This window comes from Haliotis asinina, chromosome 10 (assembly GCF_037392515.1).
Source record: "Haliotis asinina isolate JCU_RB_2024 chromosome 10, JCU_Hal_asi_v2, whole genome shotgun sequence".
Taxonomy (NCBI): domain Eukaryota; kingdom Metazoa; phylum Mollusca; class Gastropoda; order Lepetellida; family Haliotidae; genus Haliotis; species Haliotis asinina.
In genome coordinates this window covers 5,103,569-5,120,062 of record NC_090289.1, presented here as the reverse complement: position 1 = coordinate 5,120,062, position 16,494 = coordinate 5,103,569, and the positions used below count along the sequence as shown (strand labels likewise).

Genomic DNA, 16,494 nt, shown 5'->3' with positions numbered 1-16,494 from the left:
TCAACCTCAATCACTGCATATAATGCCACAGCTGCAAAATATTAGCGCCAAAATAGCAAGGAGAGAAGTCTTCAAAAGATGGTGATACAACAGCAAGGTGATCCATCATATACGTCTATTCATAGATGTTTACATGTGAGTGAGTGAGTGAGTTAGATTAAATACCATCTGGGACAGTGTTTCTGAAATATCAGGCCAGTGTCAGGGAATCCTGAAAATAACGTCGATCTCAGACATTTGGTAAACCCCAAAGGATGGGTATGCTCTGATAAGCACACAAACACATTGTGGACACTCAGCAGTGAGGTATGCTGCTTAAAGACATCCAGATATGACAGTAATATTTCAGATATTGATTGTTTTTTCATTCAGTAAATGGTAATGTTAATGTCATGGCCATGAAACCAAGAAAACATTCCACTCTACTGCTTGGAACCAGAACCACAAATCTAAATTCACGGGGAGAATGAAATCCATGGGGAGAAAACCTACAAGCATCTGTGATGATCACTTGACCTTCACTCATCAGAGCACAACAAACAAATCAATCTTTCGGAAACATTTAAAGTGTTTTAAGGCTGAAGTATTCAAACAACTGTTAAAAACACTCTTAAAAGTTACTGTTAAACCATAAACACTTCACACTAAAATCATTTTACATGTTAAGAGCCAAAGATGTGAACCACTCAATGAATCCATCTTTATTCACATCATTAAGTCCAAGTTAGGTCACATCAGCTGATTCTGTTTCATGCATCTCTACTAAGAGACACTTATGACAACTAATCCTTGGCTGTACTAGAAACGTATTTCTGTTTTCCAGATATTTCTAAAAAATCAAATTATCAGAATAGTATTCAATCATGGCATTGATACTGGGGCCAGTAATTAGTAAGTCTGAACCTAAGCCATATACTGACAAATTAGAGAGTCCAGACTTTTGGCATAGCATAACATCGTAAGTTGCAATTAACTGTCAGTGTCCTTTAATATGAGTGAGTAATCATGGAGCTTGCTTCCATGGCTTCTGCTGACAACAAAAGTGTTGGGATTGATACACTGTGACACAGATGGTCGGTCCAATGATGTCTGTGTCCAGAGGTAAAACTCAGAAACATTCACTTCACTGAACCTTGATGTGAAACCCCCCTTGCATATACGTCAGTTGCAATGTGACAATTTGAAATTGAAATGTTTCTGCCATTGCAAGGCTAAAGTATGCAATGATTCAATGAGCGAGAATGGTTTTATGGCTATATTGGCAGTATTTCAGCAATACCATGGCTGGGGACGCCACAAATGGGCATTGCACGCTGTACCCATGTGAGGACAAGAACAGAGGTCTTTAGCATGTTTTAATCACTAGCCTACCCCCTCAATGATTCAATGTGAAACAGTAACTTTATGTAACAATGTAACATGCCATGGTAACAGTGATGCATTATTCAATTTAAAATTGAAACAGTATATATATACTTAAATTGAAAAGGCAACGTCCCACTACAACAGTGTGAAACTGTAACACAATGTAACATTATGTAACATGCAATATTGCACTTTTGTTTTGTTGAAAAGGCCACATCCCACTACAACAGTGTGAAACTGTAACACAATGTAACATTATGTAACATGCAATATTGCACTTTTGTTACATTGTCAAGTGCGTACTCAAGTTGCATGACAATATCACATTGCTGCATGATGGAGCAGTTGCTTGATGACACTGCAACATAACACAACACTGTGTGCAATGCATCATGACACTGTCATACAACAAAGGTTCAAAGTGTAGAAGCTGCTCAGCACTTCTTTTATATCATCCATCATTGTCGTACTGTGCTCTCTCAATGTTCTAATGGTGAAATATTTCACATTTACCCTTCATATGACATCCAGTCTGAAATAAGTAACATTGTTACATGATATACACAGCTTACCTGTGTTACAACATGCAATATAACACTGGTTCATGATATATACAATGTAACATTGTTACAACCTATATACAAGGTAAAAGTGTTACATGATATACACAGCTTACCTGTGTTACAACATGCAATATAACACTGGTTCATGATATATACAATGTAACATTGTTACAACCTATATACAAGGTAAAAGTGTTACATGATATACACAGCTTACCTGTGTTACAACATGCAAAGTAACACAGTTACATGATATACACGGTTTACCAGTGTTACAACATACAAAGTAACACGGTTACATGATATACACTGTTAACCAGTGTTACAACATACAAAGTAACATGGTTACATGATATACACGATTTAATAGTCTTCGAACAAACTAACATTGGTTCATGATATATACAATGTAACATAAATCACCAATGTGACAACACTGAGAGCAATAATTAAAGATACTGTACATACCTACAATGTTACAAGTTATACACAATGTAATAATGTATTGTCATGTACACAAAGTGACATTGTTGTCAGATGTAACATTGGTACATGAGATGCAGTAGCAATGCTACGAAGTACACATAACGTAATGAACATCACAGTGTGACACTGCTTCATGATATGCAACACTGATGAAGAATGTATCTCTTCAACCTGTAACACTAGTTCTTCGGATGACAAAAGAACCCTGGCTCTACCTTGGAAAAAGCAGATCTATCCTCCCAGAGCTTTCGCCTCATTCAAGGGAGCCAAGTCATTTCCAGCTCAAATGAACTCAGGCAAAGGACATCCTTCTTAAAATTTCATCCTATTTTTCATTCTATGGAAATAAAGTGACTGAAGATGGATGGACAGAGCTACGGAGGCAGGAATGAAATCAAAGAATTAATCAATGTTTGCATCTTGGTATTATTTGCAATCTTGGCCATTTTTTAAAGATCTGGCATATTTGCGGAAACAGAAAATCTTTACTAACTTTGGCCTCCATTCTCACAGTGGCAGGGATGAAAGATACGTATGCTAGCAGGCACTGTCCATGGCTTCACAAAGCAGGCACTGTCCGTGCCTTCACACACTGACGACCTCATATTGGTCAAATAGAGACAGTTCCTTATTCAAAATGAAGATTAGAAGTAAAAAGTGTTTTTTTCAACACTGCTTGTCTTTTGATCAGTTTGTCGTGTCTACGTAAATTTGAAGTCATTTCCTGGTATTAAATCTTCAGTGTGTTCACCAAAACCATGGGACTTGTCACTTATCTAACATAGTTTCACAGCTGAAATGCTTAAGCTACCAGTAGAATGCATCACATTTTCACAAAAGCATTTTTTTTTAACACTGAATCTGAACAGTGACAAATGTAAATGTGTTCATTTATTTGTTCTTCAAGGTACAAGGGCACGCATCATACGGGCCTCAATGGCCTGGTAGTCACACTGAAGCAACTAAAAAACTCCTCTGAAAAATTTTAAACTGTAGATTTTTTTATGTCATCCTCTGTGAAGAACATTTGAATCTTTTGTATTTAAGACAAAAAATAATTACAAATCAATTCTACACTAAGGTGATGAGCCTTGCAGAAGGCTAAGAAAACAAACATGAATAGGGGCAAAAGTGTGATATGCAAATGATATGCAAATTGTTGACAGACAAACGTTTCGACCACTCACCTTGCGCTATGAATGTGTCGTAATACTGTAGTAGGTTTGCCCGCTGTAGCACCCGATATAGCTGCCATTCCGAGGCATTTGAAGGTTGCGTGGTTGCCATAGCAACCGAAAAGTTCCCTGAAATTTCCAAGAAAGAAGTCACTTTAGGCTGAGCACAAATTTGGAACTGATGTGGATCAGTATACATGGACGAAGTTTCGGCCAACATGGAAACACATTGTAACGGTAGGAGTGTAGATAGAATTGCTGGTGTGGTTGGAGACTGTGACGATGTGCCAAGCATTGACTGCGGCCTGTCCCCCGTCATCAAAGTGAGGGAGCGGCACCGGACGGAGGAATGACACGGTGACGTGCCTCCCTACCGATCTAATGCCGGTGACAGCCTAGAGGGCCCCGGCTCCCCCACAGCCTGACATCCCAGGGTAAACACATGGCCAGTTGGCGACACACACAGGAATGCAAGCCACAAAGAGAGACACACACACTAGCTGGCTTCCTGACAAAGCTTTAAGAAAGTTCAAACAAAAACAGCCTGCCTTCTCCCCTCAAGATTAGTTGCCAAATACCCAGGCGTACCTCCACAGGGGTCGGCCCGGGCCCCCACTGTTCATATACAGACCCCTAGTCATGTCGCTGCAAGAGCTCAGGGATGGGCAGACGGACAGGCCCCTTGACCAACAGGGAAGTAGCCACACCATGTACACCAGTTAGCTAGCTTTGTAAATCCTGCATTCTCATTACTATCAGTCACAAATATCACATAGGAGATAAATTAACTGGGAACTATTCCAAGATTTTTGAAAGGTACAGTTATGTTTACTGTAGATTCGGTATGAAACTACAGCAATAATCATGGGCTTATGTCAGCCTCCTGAGCTCTTTCATGGTTTTTTGTGTGTGTTAAAGTATAATTATTTGATATGGACACTATTTGAAGCAGCCAGATGTTGCATATGGCATTAAAAGTGGTGTGCGTCAAGGATGCATCTCTTAAACTCTATCTTCATGTTTTAAAAAAAATGCTTCAGATTTTCATTGCATGAACTTATGTGATATGTCAACACTTTTTTCAAGCTCTGTTTTCAAGTTATTTCAAAAGTAAGAGATATATTTTCAATGCAATGAATTTTACTTGTAAAATTACCTAAAGTGGATCCTATCCCATTACCCAAGATACCTTTCTGAATAGAAACATATTTTGAAAAAACAAGAACACAAGACCACTAACTCCACTTCTAAGGACAGGTTTCGTAACACGCAAGCAAAAATGCAAGTATCATATTTTATCAAATAAGGTATTGTTACTGAGTGCAGGTTTTATGGATTTCAGGAAAAAAGCAACTGCAGAACAGGACCTTGATATTTTGATTCAAATTACAAACATTTCTCATTTACTTTGATGAAATGTTTCATAAAGTGAAATGAAAAACGCTATTTCAAATTCTTTCCTTGAATGCTGATTAACAAGTGCCAGGCTTCCCTGGGCAAAAACGGATTCAAATTATCTTGAAAAGGAAAAACAAATACCATTGCCATGGATACTGAATAAATATTGATGACTCAGAGCTAAAAATATAATCACCATGTTAAGGCCCCTGTTACTAAGGTCCCAGATACTCATTCTGGGAATTAGTAAATTGTAGGCCTGCCAGCAAATAAGAAACACCAGCATTGCCATAACTGTTTTTTTTCCATTTCTGAACATTAGACCTAATCTAAATACTGAAAATAGGCTTTTAAATTTTAATTATTCACAAGAATGATTAAGTATTTTTAATCTTGGATGTAAATGGCCCCATATTACTGTTTCTTATAAATCTCTCAGCCACTCAAATGCCAGTTAGGCCTTGTGTAACTCTAACTGAGAAGAAGACAAAAAGCCCTGAAATTGTTATGTTTATAATGAGCATTTCTCTGTTAATGTTAAATGACATCAAAATTTCCATAAATTATATATTTCATATGCGTATTTATTTACTTTTGAACATATGTGAGATAACCTTTATTCAATCATACATGTTAAACCATGTATATTACACACATAAATCATCCCTATCTGGGTCGAAACTAATTAGTTTTTGACAACTCATGAAAAGAATCGTTTTCAAATTGCAATTAAAAACATGTCAAACAATTTAACAGTGAAATTTATGTAATAATTCAGGACAGCTATTCACTGTCTACATCTGAAGTGATGGGATACTGACACAGCTACTCCCATCCCTCCTCTCTCCTGCCCCACCCCACAAACACATCAAAGCCACAGCTGTGAACATAAGATCCCAGGCTGAATCAATATCACCGGTACTTGCGAACTTAGCAAAACACCATATTGAGATTGTGTAATCTTTTGTATTGGTTATTGGTGATGTACATGCAACAAATTATTCACATTGAAGGATATCATATTTCTTATTTCAGCTCTCATGAGCACAGATCTCATCAATTCATATCCCATTTCTGAGGGCTACCTGTTTTGATTGTTGGTGTTCCTGCGTTGATGGGTTCCTTGTGAGGGATAAAAGATTAAATATTTCCAGTATGTGAGTGAGCAGGGCTGGGGTGAGAGTAACACGGTTTGTTAAAGAAGGTAACATTGAGAGTAGGCAGGGAATGGAGGTTCGTATAACTCCTTCAGGGGGATGGGGAGAGAGGTTGGTGTAACTCCCTTGCGACAGAGAGGTTGGGGGGTGGTATAAATCCCTTAGGACAGGGGTGACATTAGGGAGAGAGGTTGGTATAAACCCCTTTGGACAGGGGTGGCATTGGGGAGAGAGGGTGGCATAACCCCCTTAGGACAGGGGAGGCACTGGGAGAAAGGGTGGGATTGGGATTGGGGTTGGGATTTGGTATAATTCCCTTAGGACAGGGATGGTGTTGGGATTTGGTATAACTCCCTTAGGACAGGTTGGGGTTGGGATTTGGTATAATTCCCTTAGGACAGGGGTTGGGGTTGGGGTTGGTATAATTCCCCTAGGACAGGGGTGGGTTGGGGGTTGGAATAACTACCTTAGGACAGGGTAGGGGGAGCGGAGATAAAGGCTGGTGTAACTCCCTTAAGGCAAGGGTGTGTCTTTGAAGAGAAGGATGAATGTTGTAATGTATAAGGGTGGATACTAAGGATGGACTTGATAGGACATGTCTCTTGGGATGACGAAACTGTATGTGGTTAGAAGGAAGATCTCTGTGTCTTGGGTGATGGTGTAGGCTCATGATAATTCAGCACAATGAGATATTCCCGGCATTGTTTAAGGTGTGCTGCAACAAATGCCTCTGAGGCCTGATGAATGTTCTCCTGCAGATGACTCTGCTGGTCCTGATACCCTGGGGGAGAGTAAGGAACTCCAGAAAAATCTCCTTGATCATATCACTTTCCCATCAACTCAGGTTGTGATGTTACCAAGGTTGAGGTTTGAGATTTGATAATATAAAACAGTCAGTATCATACCACCATGTTTATCTCTGACCTAATTACACCTTATGATACAGGACCTCTTTTTTGAATGGCATTTTTTAAGTCAGATAGAACAAGTACATATATATGACAACTTCTTTAATTCTCAAGCATGGCTTTTCTCAATACAAGACTTTCTATCACTGATAGGACTTGACAACCAGGGCAATCTGAGAGGTCACAAGAGGGTATTGTTTGTTATACAAGCGTTAATTCAAGACAGAACTAAAGGGCTGATTCATCAAGTGCCAAAACTTTTCCTGAAACAAATCTGTATCTCAACAATGATATAATCAAAGTAAACCATGGAAGCAATACTGTGCCCATTCAAATCTACTCTATTATCAAGGGAACAACTCCAGATGATATCACGTTATCATTACAAAAACGCAACATATTTCCTCAAAAAGATCAGTAACTTATGGAATGTAATATTGTCAGTTGACAGTAGTTGTCATTCAGTTCGAAGGTTGAATAAACCAAAATGGCAGAAGCAGGGAATGTAATGGAAACCATCCATGGTTGCAGGAAACCTGGCAGCTTCAAGCTGCATCTTGCAAAAGTGAGTGAGTGAGCAAGACCAGCTTGAATGGTATTCTAGAAACATCACAAGGTATAGTGTCCAAAATAAAGCTGGGGTCACCACTTCACCATAACCCACCAGAATGCCAACAAACCTAGGGACAGAATTTGGGTGAAGATGGATCCAGACATTTGGGACGACACTCAACATGAGCAGGGCCACAGAGCCAGCCTGCTAGTGTGCCATTACACTAATGGAGGGTGTGGGACAGGGAGATGGTAGTTTGAAGGGTAGAGACTGAGCTTACAATGACACAGTGTGAGACTCACACAGTGAAGGACATGTAGAAACATCATTACCCGATACCACCATAACTATAGATCTAGCAGTATGACAACATCAATGAAAAACTAAATAAATGTTGACATGAGCCAAGTGCTCATCCCATCACTGCCAGCTTCTACATATGATTTCCAGGGAGGAGTTTACATGCATAAGAATTACAATTGTCAACTATAAAAGGTAAAAAAGGTCTTCTCCTTCGTTCATGAAAACTTTGCACTCTACATTCTGAGAAAATAATCTAGGAGGAAAAGGAAAGGACAACTCTCAAAAACAAAATGTAAAGTCCTTCATGCTTTGCCCAGACAAAATCTTAGAGATATGGAATACCTAAGGTGAAAATCTGGGATGTTTCTGTCACCATCCTCCTCCTAAGATGACATTCTGGGATGTTTCTGTCAACATCCCCATCCCTAAGATGACATTCTGGGATGTTTCTGTCACTATCCTCCTCCTAAGATGACATTCTGGGATGTTTCTGTCACCATCCTCCTCCTAAGATGACATTCTGGGATGTTTCTGTCAACATCCCCATCCCTAAGATGAAATTCTGAGATGTTTCGGTCACCATCCTCCTCCTAAGATGACATTCTGGGATGTTTCTGTCAACATCCCCATCCCTAAGATGACATTCTGGGATGTTTCTGTCACTATCCCCCTCCTAAGATGAAATTCCGGGATGTTTCTGACACCACTCCCTCCTTGAGAGGAAATTCTGGGATGTTTCGGTCACCATCCTCCTCCTAAGATGACATTCTGGGATGTTTCTGTCAACATCCCCATCCCTAAGATGACATTCTGGGATGTTTCTGTCACTATCCCCCTCCTAAGATGAAATTCTGGGATGTTTCTGACACCACTCCCTCCTTGAGAGGAAATTCTGGGATGTTTCTGTCACCATCCCCCTCCAAAGATGACATTCGGGGATGTTTCTGTCACCATACTCATCCTTGAGAGGAGATTCTGGGATGTTTCTGACACCACTCCCTCCTTGAGAGGAAATTCTGGGATGTTTCTGACACCATTCCCCTCCCTAAGATGACATTCTGGGATGCTTCTGACATCATCCCCCTCCTAAGATGAAATTCTGGGATATTTCTGACATCATCCCCCTCCTAAGATGAAATTCTGGGATGGTTCTGACACCATTCCCCTCCCTAAGATGAAATTCTGGGATGTTTCAGTCACCATCCCCTCCCCAAGATGAAATTCTGGGTTACAATATAGGTCTACACCAGCAACAACCTACGCATGAAGTATGAGGCATCTAAATGGGTCAGGTGGTGAAGGTTGATGACTGTATACGACATGCACATCATGGCATGGGACACTGCATAGTAATGCCAATGAATTTTCTACAGGGACTCAATAAAACAAGGAATATTCCATAGTGAAATAAACAAACAGTCTCCAGTCACATATTAGCTTTTACATAGCGTTGTAAATATTGCTGGAAGATTTATATGAAATGGCTACAGATCTGAAGCTGACATGTTCACAAAGGGTTTTTTAAAGAAATTTACATGGAGTTGGATATGAATGATTTAAAATCTGAAAGCTGACTGTAGCCTCTGATATCATGGAGGATGGATTAGGGCCAAGCTTTTGTGCACATAATCCCAGCGTATTTCATAGAAACACAAACAGTGTTTTTTTTCCAACTAGATATAAAATCATTCATAGACAGATTATACAATAGCAGTCATGATGATATTGTTAAACAGTTCATAATGAAATTGTGTGGCTTGGGAGACAAAAATCTGGTACAGGCACACTTGGGGGTTTGAGATGGTTTGAGGGGGTTGAGGGATACTAAGAGGAAATGGGATCATGTAAAGCCCACAGTAGAAAGGTGTGCGACTAACATCAAAGGTTATTCAGTACTCCTGAAACAGGACATAAAACAGGTCCCAGAAATTCAAATTTAATTAATGCAATAAAAATCATTAAATATTTCATTGTGCCAGCCTCAAGATCAAACAGCTTGCTTTACACTGTATTGCAAGTTGCTAGATGGTTTTCCATTTTTCAAACATGGCAGTTAGAACAGAAAGGGAGAGGTAAAAATGCCACCAATCTTACATTCTCCCCAAGATCTGTAATTATATCTCAGAAAGGTAATAATTAATTCCTTCTTGCCCCACAACTAGATGACACACTGTACTATGTAACATACTTCACCAACTGTGATAAAACAGACTGTACCATGACTGGAACATACTTCACAACTGTGATAAAACAGACTGTACCATGACTGGAACATACTTCACCAACTGTGATAAAACAGACTGTACCATGACTGGAACATACTTCACAACTGTGATAAAACAGACTGTACCATGACTGGAACATACTTCACAACTGTGATAAAACAGACTGTACCATGACTGGAACATACTTCACAACTGTGATAAAACAGACTGTACCATGACTGGAACATACTTCACAACTGTGATAAAACAGACTGTACCATGACAGGAACATACTTCACAACCGTGACAAAACACTATACCGTGACTGTATTATTCTTCACCAACTCTGTTAAAACACACTGTACTATGCCTTCACATAGTTCACCAATTGTGATAAAACACAATACACAACTAGCAGATTCTACTGTGGCTAAGGGAGGCAACCCTGAGAGTACTTTGAATGATAACCTGACTCCAGGACAGCATGATTATCATGTCACCATGACTTAGGCCTTATCAAATGAGTTAAAAACTTCAAAGGAAATTTCTGACAGGACAATGCAGAGAAAAGTTTAAAACACCATGCTTCAATCAATCTGTCTGACAGTGTACTCTTTACCAACCATCACCAATGCAGGAAGATCATCTCAAAAACTATAAGAAACTAAACCAAATTAAATCCAATCCATGACTCATGGACATTTTTTATATATTCATATTTTAATGGCATGGCATGGCATGGCATGGCGGCTTAACAAAACATACAATGTATGTCATTATTGTCTCATGGGACAGTATACTAGAATACAGTAACTGCATCATTTGATGTTATTCAATATTTTTAACTAAAAAACACAGTAACATGTACGATTTGACACGAGGCTTTTTGAGATACCCTTGAAGCGATGTAGTGTCAAGTGTCAGTTCATGTATTCAGCATGGTGTATGTGTCCACCATTGATGCAGGTTTCACAATGACGATGCACAGATGACACTAAGTGACTGAAGAAAGCTTGGAGTGTGATGTTCCATGTCTGACCCAAAGCTTGCTCTTGTATTGCAGTCAAATTATCATTTGACAATGACAAGTTGTGTTCGACCATGAGATGTGATGTCCCACACCATAACACTTTCTCTACCAAACTGTCAATGTTGAACAACTGTTCAGCATTCAGCATACTGTTCAGCATCGCCATCTGTACACCTTTTGCCCTGTTGTCTGAGCTGTCAAGAAGAAACTTTGTCTCATCAGGGAACAAAACACCACCCAAATCCCGTCTCATGTGCTGTAGATGCTGTCTGAACCAGGCAAGATGTGCCTGTAGGTGATATTGGAACAAAATTGGAGGTATTGCTGGCTGATGGAATCAGATGTTGTGCTCGCTCAATCGCTTCGGTATAGTTGTGGAACTGATAGGACCTAAAAGCGACAATCTGGAATATATTCCTTAGATGTGGTTGACTTACTGATGTGATGCCATGCATGGATGGCCAGTCTGAGTAAAGTCACTCATGTTGCCATAATATTTGAAATATCTCTCTAGGGATGAGATCATGTGTTTGTGGACACCAAAATCCTTGGCCACTTCATTTCGGACCATTCCAGTCTCCAGCATACCCACTGCGAAGGGAGACTGATTTCCTGTAAGCCATGGCATTGAAATTAATATGCTTCCCACAAAATTCAAAGGTTTGAGAATAATCTATCGTTCTCCAATTTTCAATATCAGGTGTGTGAACTTCGGGTGTTAAAAAGCAAAAGTTAGTAAGTTCATTGGGCACAAAGTGCATGTGCCACCTGACATCAAATTTCATGCACAGTGCTTTGATATATGTTTATGAATGGTTAGTGTTTTAACTTTACAAATAACTTTTATTGTATGCAATTTTATGTCATGCAGTTTCTTTTTTCCATAAGTATATTTGATAAAAAACATTTAATAACTAGTTTTATTTGGTTTTCATTTAACATGCCATGAAAGTTTGTTAATTGTGCATTGTTTGAATCAGAAATTAAGCATAAATCTGTTTATTCCAAGGTTTTTATATATTCCAGCATCCCGACTCTGATAACAGTAGTTGTGTTTCATCTCCACGCTGGATACACTAGGAATGAGGATCGGTAACATAGTTTTCGATAATTCCCAGGAAACATTATACTAACTGCTTCATGGTGATTGTGCAGTTCAAGACAATTTGTTACACCGTTTACAGGTGGCCTATAGCAATATCACCCTTGTCAGCATGTCACTACATCGTGGTTCTGCTGTGACAGTTCATTTAGTCAGAGAAAGGTAATTTGTAATTCCTTGTTACAGGTACATCATTCTCTAAATGTTACCTAAATTACTCAGTATCAGCCTGCTTGCCATTCCTCACTACAGCATGACAGACAACATGTTCTGATATTGCTACAGAAACAGAAAACACCTCCATCATACATAATATATTTTTCAAAAGAATGACAACTTACAAATGTCTTGTGGATTCATCCCAAAACAGAGTGTCTTATAATGTGCACCTTCGCTGGCTGCTTGGTATTACAGAACTGATAAGAGCCATGTTATCTCGAACAGAAGGGATTGAAACAAAAAAAGAAAAAACTTTCCCGACATGGGTTGGGTCTTGTGGCGACTACTCCAGACCCGTGTCATGGCCTTGAAGGTTAACATGGGATTGGTGAGTGAGTGAGTAAAAGAGAAAGCAAATGAGTGAAAGAGTGTGAGTGAAATAGAGTGAAAGAAGTGAAAGAGTGAGTGAGAGAAAGAAGAAGTGAAAGTGTTCGTGAGAGTGACAGGAAGTGGTGTTAGTGAGTGAGAGTGAGGGGAATGAAAGTGTTAGTGAGAGAGAGTGACAGGGAGTGAACATGTTTGTTAGAGTGACAGGGAGTAAAAGTGTTAGAGTGAAAGAAGAAGTGAAAGTGAGTGAGTGAGTTTGATGGAGTGAAAGTGTTAGTGAGAGTGAAAGAGTGAGTGACTGAGAGTGACAGGGAGTGAAAGTGTTACTGAGAGCAAAAAAGGAAGTGTAAAGGTGAGAGTGTGAATGACAGTAAATGAGGAAGTGAAAGAATGTGTGAAAGAAAGAGTGAAAGCGTGTGAATAAGTGAGTGCGAGTGATAGGAGGTGAAAGAGTGTGTAAAGGAAAATGAAAGAATATTAGTGAGTAAGAGTGAGTGAGTGAGTTTAGTTTTACGCTGCACTCAGCAATATTCCAGTTATATGGGGGCGGTCTGTGAATAATCGAGTCTGGACCAGACAATCCTGTGACCAACAACATGAGCATCAGTCTGCGCAGTTGGGAACCAATGACATGTGTAAACCAAGTCAGTAAGCCTGACCACCTGATCCCGTTAGATGCCTCTTGTGACAAGCATAGTCGGCTTTTTTGGCGAGCATGGGTTGCTGAAAGCCTATTCTACCCCGGGACCTTCACGAGTCAAGTGAGAGCGAGAGTGAGAGTGTGAGAGACAGAGTTAGAACAACATAACATCCTGTTGACCAGTAGTTCAGCCATGTCTCAGCAATCAATGACTATGTTTCGGAGCTGTGAGGCCTTCATCTCTGCACAACAATTTTGTGTCTTGGACTGTTTGACCAGTAAACTATTACAAAATACTATTTTCAGTGAAATCTTTCACATAAAGAGCTTCCTCACACACATTTCAATAAAGAAGGCTCTCAATTTTAACATAATTAGTTTCCTCACACACAAATCAAATGTAAAGTGCCTCCTCACAGACAGTTTTAATATAATATTAAAGAGCTTCCCCAAAGAGCTTCCCAACACACTTTTCTAAGATAAAGAGCTTCCTAACACACGTTTCTAAGATAAAGAGCTTCCTAACACACTTTTCTAAGATAAAGAACTTCCTAACAAACTTCCTGAGATAAAGAGGTTCCTAACACACTTTTCTAAGATAAATAACTTCCTAACACTCTTTTCTAAGATAAAGAACTTCCTAACACACTTTTCTGAGATAAAGAGGTTCCTAACACACTTTTCTGAGATGAAGAACTTCCTAACACACTTTTCCAAGATAAAGAGCTTCCTAACACAGTTTTCTGCAATAAAGAGCTACCTAACACTTTTGTGATAATACATCCAAACACTGACAGCATTCACTGAAACCAGTTTTCCACAACATAAAAAAATCTACCTGGTACCATTTGACAAATACATAGAGACATATCATGGCAACAACTTGCAAAAATAAACAAAAAGCAGTAGCAACTTATAATTATCATGATGGTGACACACAGAATTCATTGAAGACCATGGAGTATTTTTCTACATGTTGAGACAAACGAAAAATGTAATACTGAAACTCAATGCCGGTGAATATGCTGTAAAAAGTTGATAAAAAATGTTACATCACCTTACAACTATACTACTACCAACTGTATAAAACTATACAACTACCAACTGTATAAAACTAAACAACTACCAACTGTATAAAACTATACAACTACCAACTTCATAAAACTATACAACAACCAACTGTATAAAACTATACAAGTACCAGCTATATAAAAAAGAACTTTAGAATTAATTCTTGAACTACGTAGTTATAGACCCTTCCTAAAGCCATGGACTGGGAAGATAACAATAACATACATATTAACTAACAACCTCAGCTCAATTGACTAATGCATGCAGCTTGAAAGCGTGTAAAAAAACTCCTCTTTGTACGTCTATTGTGAGGAAACTTTGATATAGGCCAGCTCTACAGGCAATTTTTTCTTGTTCTCCATGCTTCAACAAGAACTTATAAAACATGCATTATGAAGCTGGGTCACAGTGACCTAGCTGGGCATGAACTTCAGCTGGGGTGCACCAGGCCGGTTTTTTTCTTCCTATCATTTCGTCTAGGTCACCGTGACCTACAGCAGGGACACAAATTATAAATCAGATTTTACATACATACCAGGATATGGTTAGTTAATTTTCATGCTAGGCTAGATTCAAATACAGAATGAAACTGGTTTATCTCTTGATAAAACTCTCCTTGGTCTCATGTGTTCAGAGAGGAATTGTACTATTTTTGAAGCATGAAAGTTTTAAACATTTTTTGGGATTCACTTTACTGATAATCGCATTTCTAATCTAACTTGCCTGAGCTTGAATTCAAGAAAGTTTTAAAAAGTTTCTGACAAGTATTCGCTTTCTTGGGAGACCTATGTAATTTCCAAACTTACTTGACTTGATTAGCAACTACAGAAATGATACACACTTATGACAAAATCCCAAGACAAGGATAACATTGTACTTACTGTTGACTGCTTGAGATCAAACAAAATTAAAAAGTAATGATAGCTACAGGTTTCCACAACAAAATGACTTTGTTCAAAAAAGCATCAAACGATGTTCTTGCTTTGCAGATTGTCTGCTAGACATCTTACACCAAATGAAGGCTAAATGTAGGATGCATATTATTTGAATATAGACAAGACAATCCAGTGATTGAGACTGATCCTTGAGGACAGTCATCCCACATACAGACCCTGACCACCAATCCATTTGATAACAGTAATAAAAATTAAAAATACTTTAATGCCATTTCAGAAATTTGTGTTATATCAACAAAGCGACAGATATACAAATGTATTATTATTATTATAACTGTTATAATTATTGTTATTATCGTTACATAGCATACATATCCATGTACCTAGTACATGCTCCAGGCACCGGAGTGTTCCCTTTATCGAAGTGTTCCCTTTATCGACAGATGTCTTTTTTCCTCGCATTCTTTTGACCAGCTTAACTCCCTGGGGAGTTCTGAACTCATCCAGCCTGTCAAATGCATTGAGTTATGACAAAACCTCTTCCTTAGAATGTACATAATAGTTAAATCATACGACAAACATACGTGGCGAAATACTGCCAATTTGACATAAAATCTTACCTCACTCCCTCTTACAGTTTATTGTTGTCTAGAATCAACATGGGGTTGCTAGGAAACATACTTCTTATGACAAAAACGATGATGCTCATTCTCCAGAATTCTTGAAAAAAAGTGCTTCTAAAAGGGCTCATATTTGTGTGAGGGGCAATGGTTTATTTGGACCTGGGCTACTTAAGCTGTTACAAAGAGTTCAACACTACTTGTCTTCAGTTCTGTGACATATTTAGAAGTTTTATACCCTCTTAAATCATCAAACCTCTCTGACTGTTGGTGTTTTGTTTGGGTTATTCTGCCTTATCTCAGCTATCCATTCACTATGTTCAACCAAATAGTGAGCCTTCCCTTTGAATATAATAAATAGTTTACCTCTGAACATATTTCAGAGTTTATTTGTTTTCAATGTCTCCTCATACAACTGAAGTTCAACCTGTCCTGAAGTTTTAGATAATTTAGTTTAACCAGGTCATACTACTGTAG

General features: G+C 38.8%; 1 protein-coding gene across 2 annotated transcripts in view; it reads right to left on the bottom strand.

Annotated features, from left to right (window-relative positions):
- Nucleotides 1-16,494, bottom strand: part of LOC137298455 (NGFI-A-binding protein 1-like) — a 63,997-nt gene that overhangs the window by 29,704 nt on the left and 17,799 nt on the right. For both annotated transcript variants that reach the window (XM_067830725.1, XM_067830724.1), the window contains exon 2: nucleotides 3,602-3,718. In XM_067830725.1, the coding sequence (XP_067686826.1) occupies nucleotides 3,602-3,701 (100 nt within the window). In that variant the 5' untranslated portion in view covers nucleotides 3,702-3,718. The remainder of the gene's footprint in view (nucleotides 1-3,601; nucleotides 3,719-16,494) is intronic.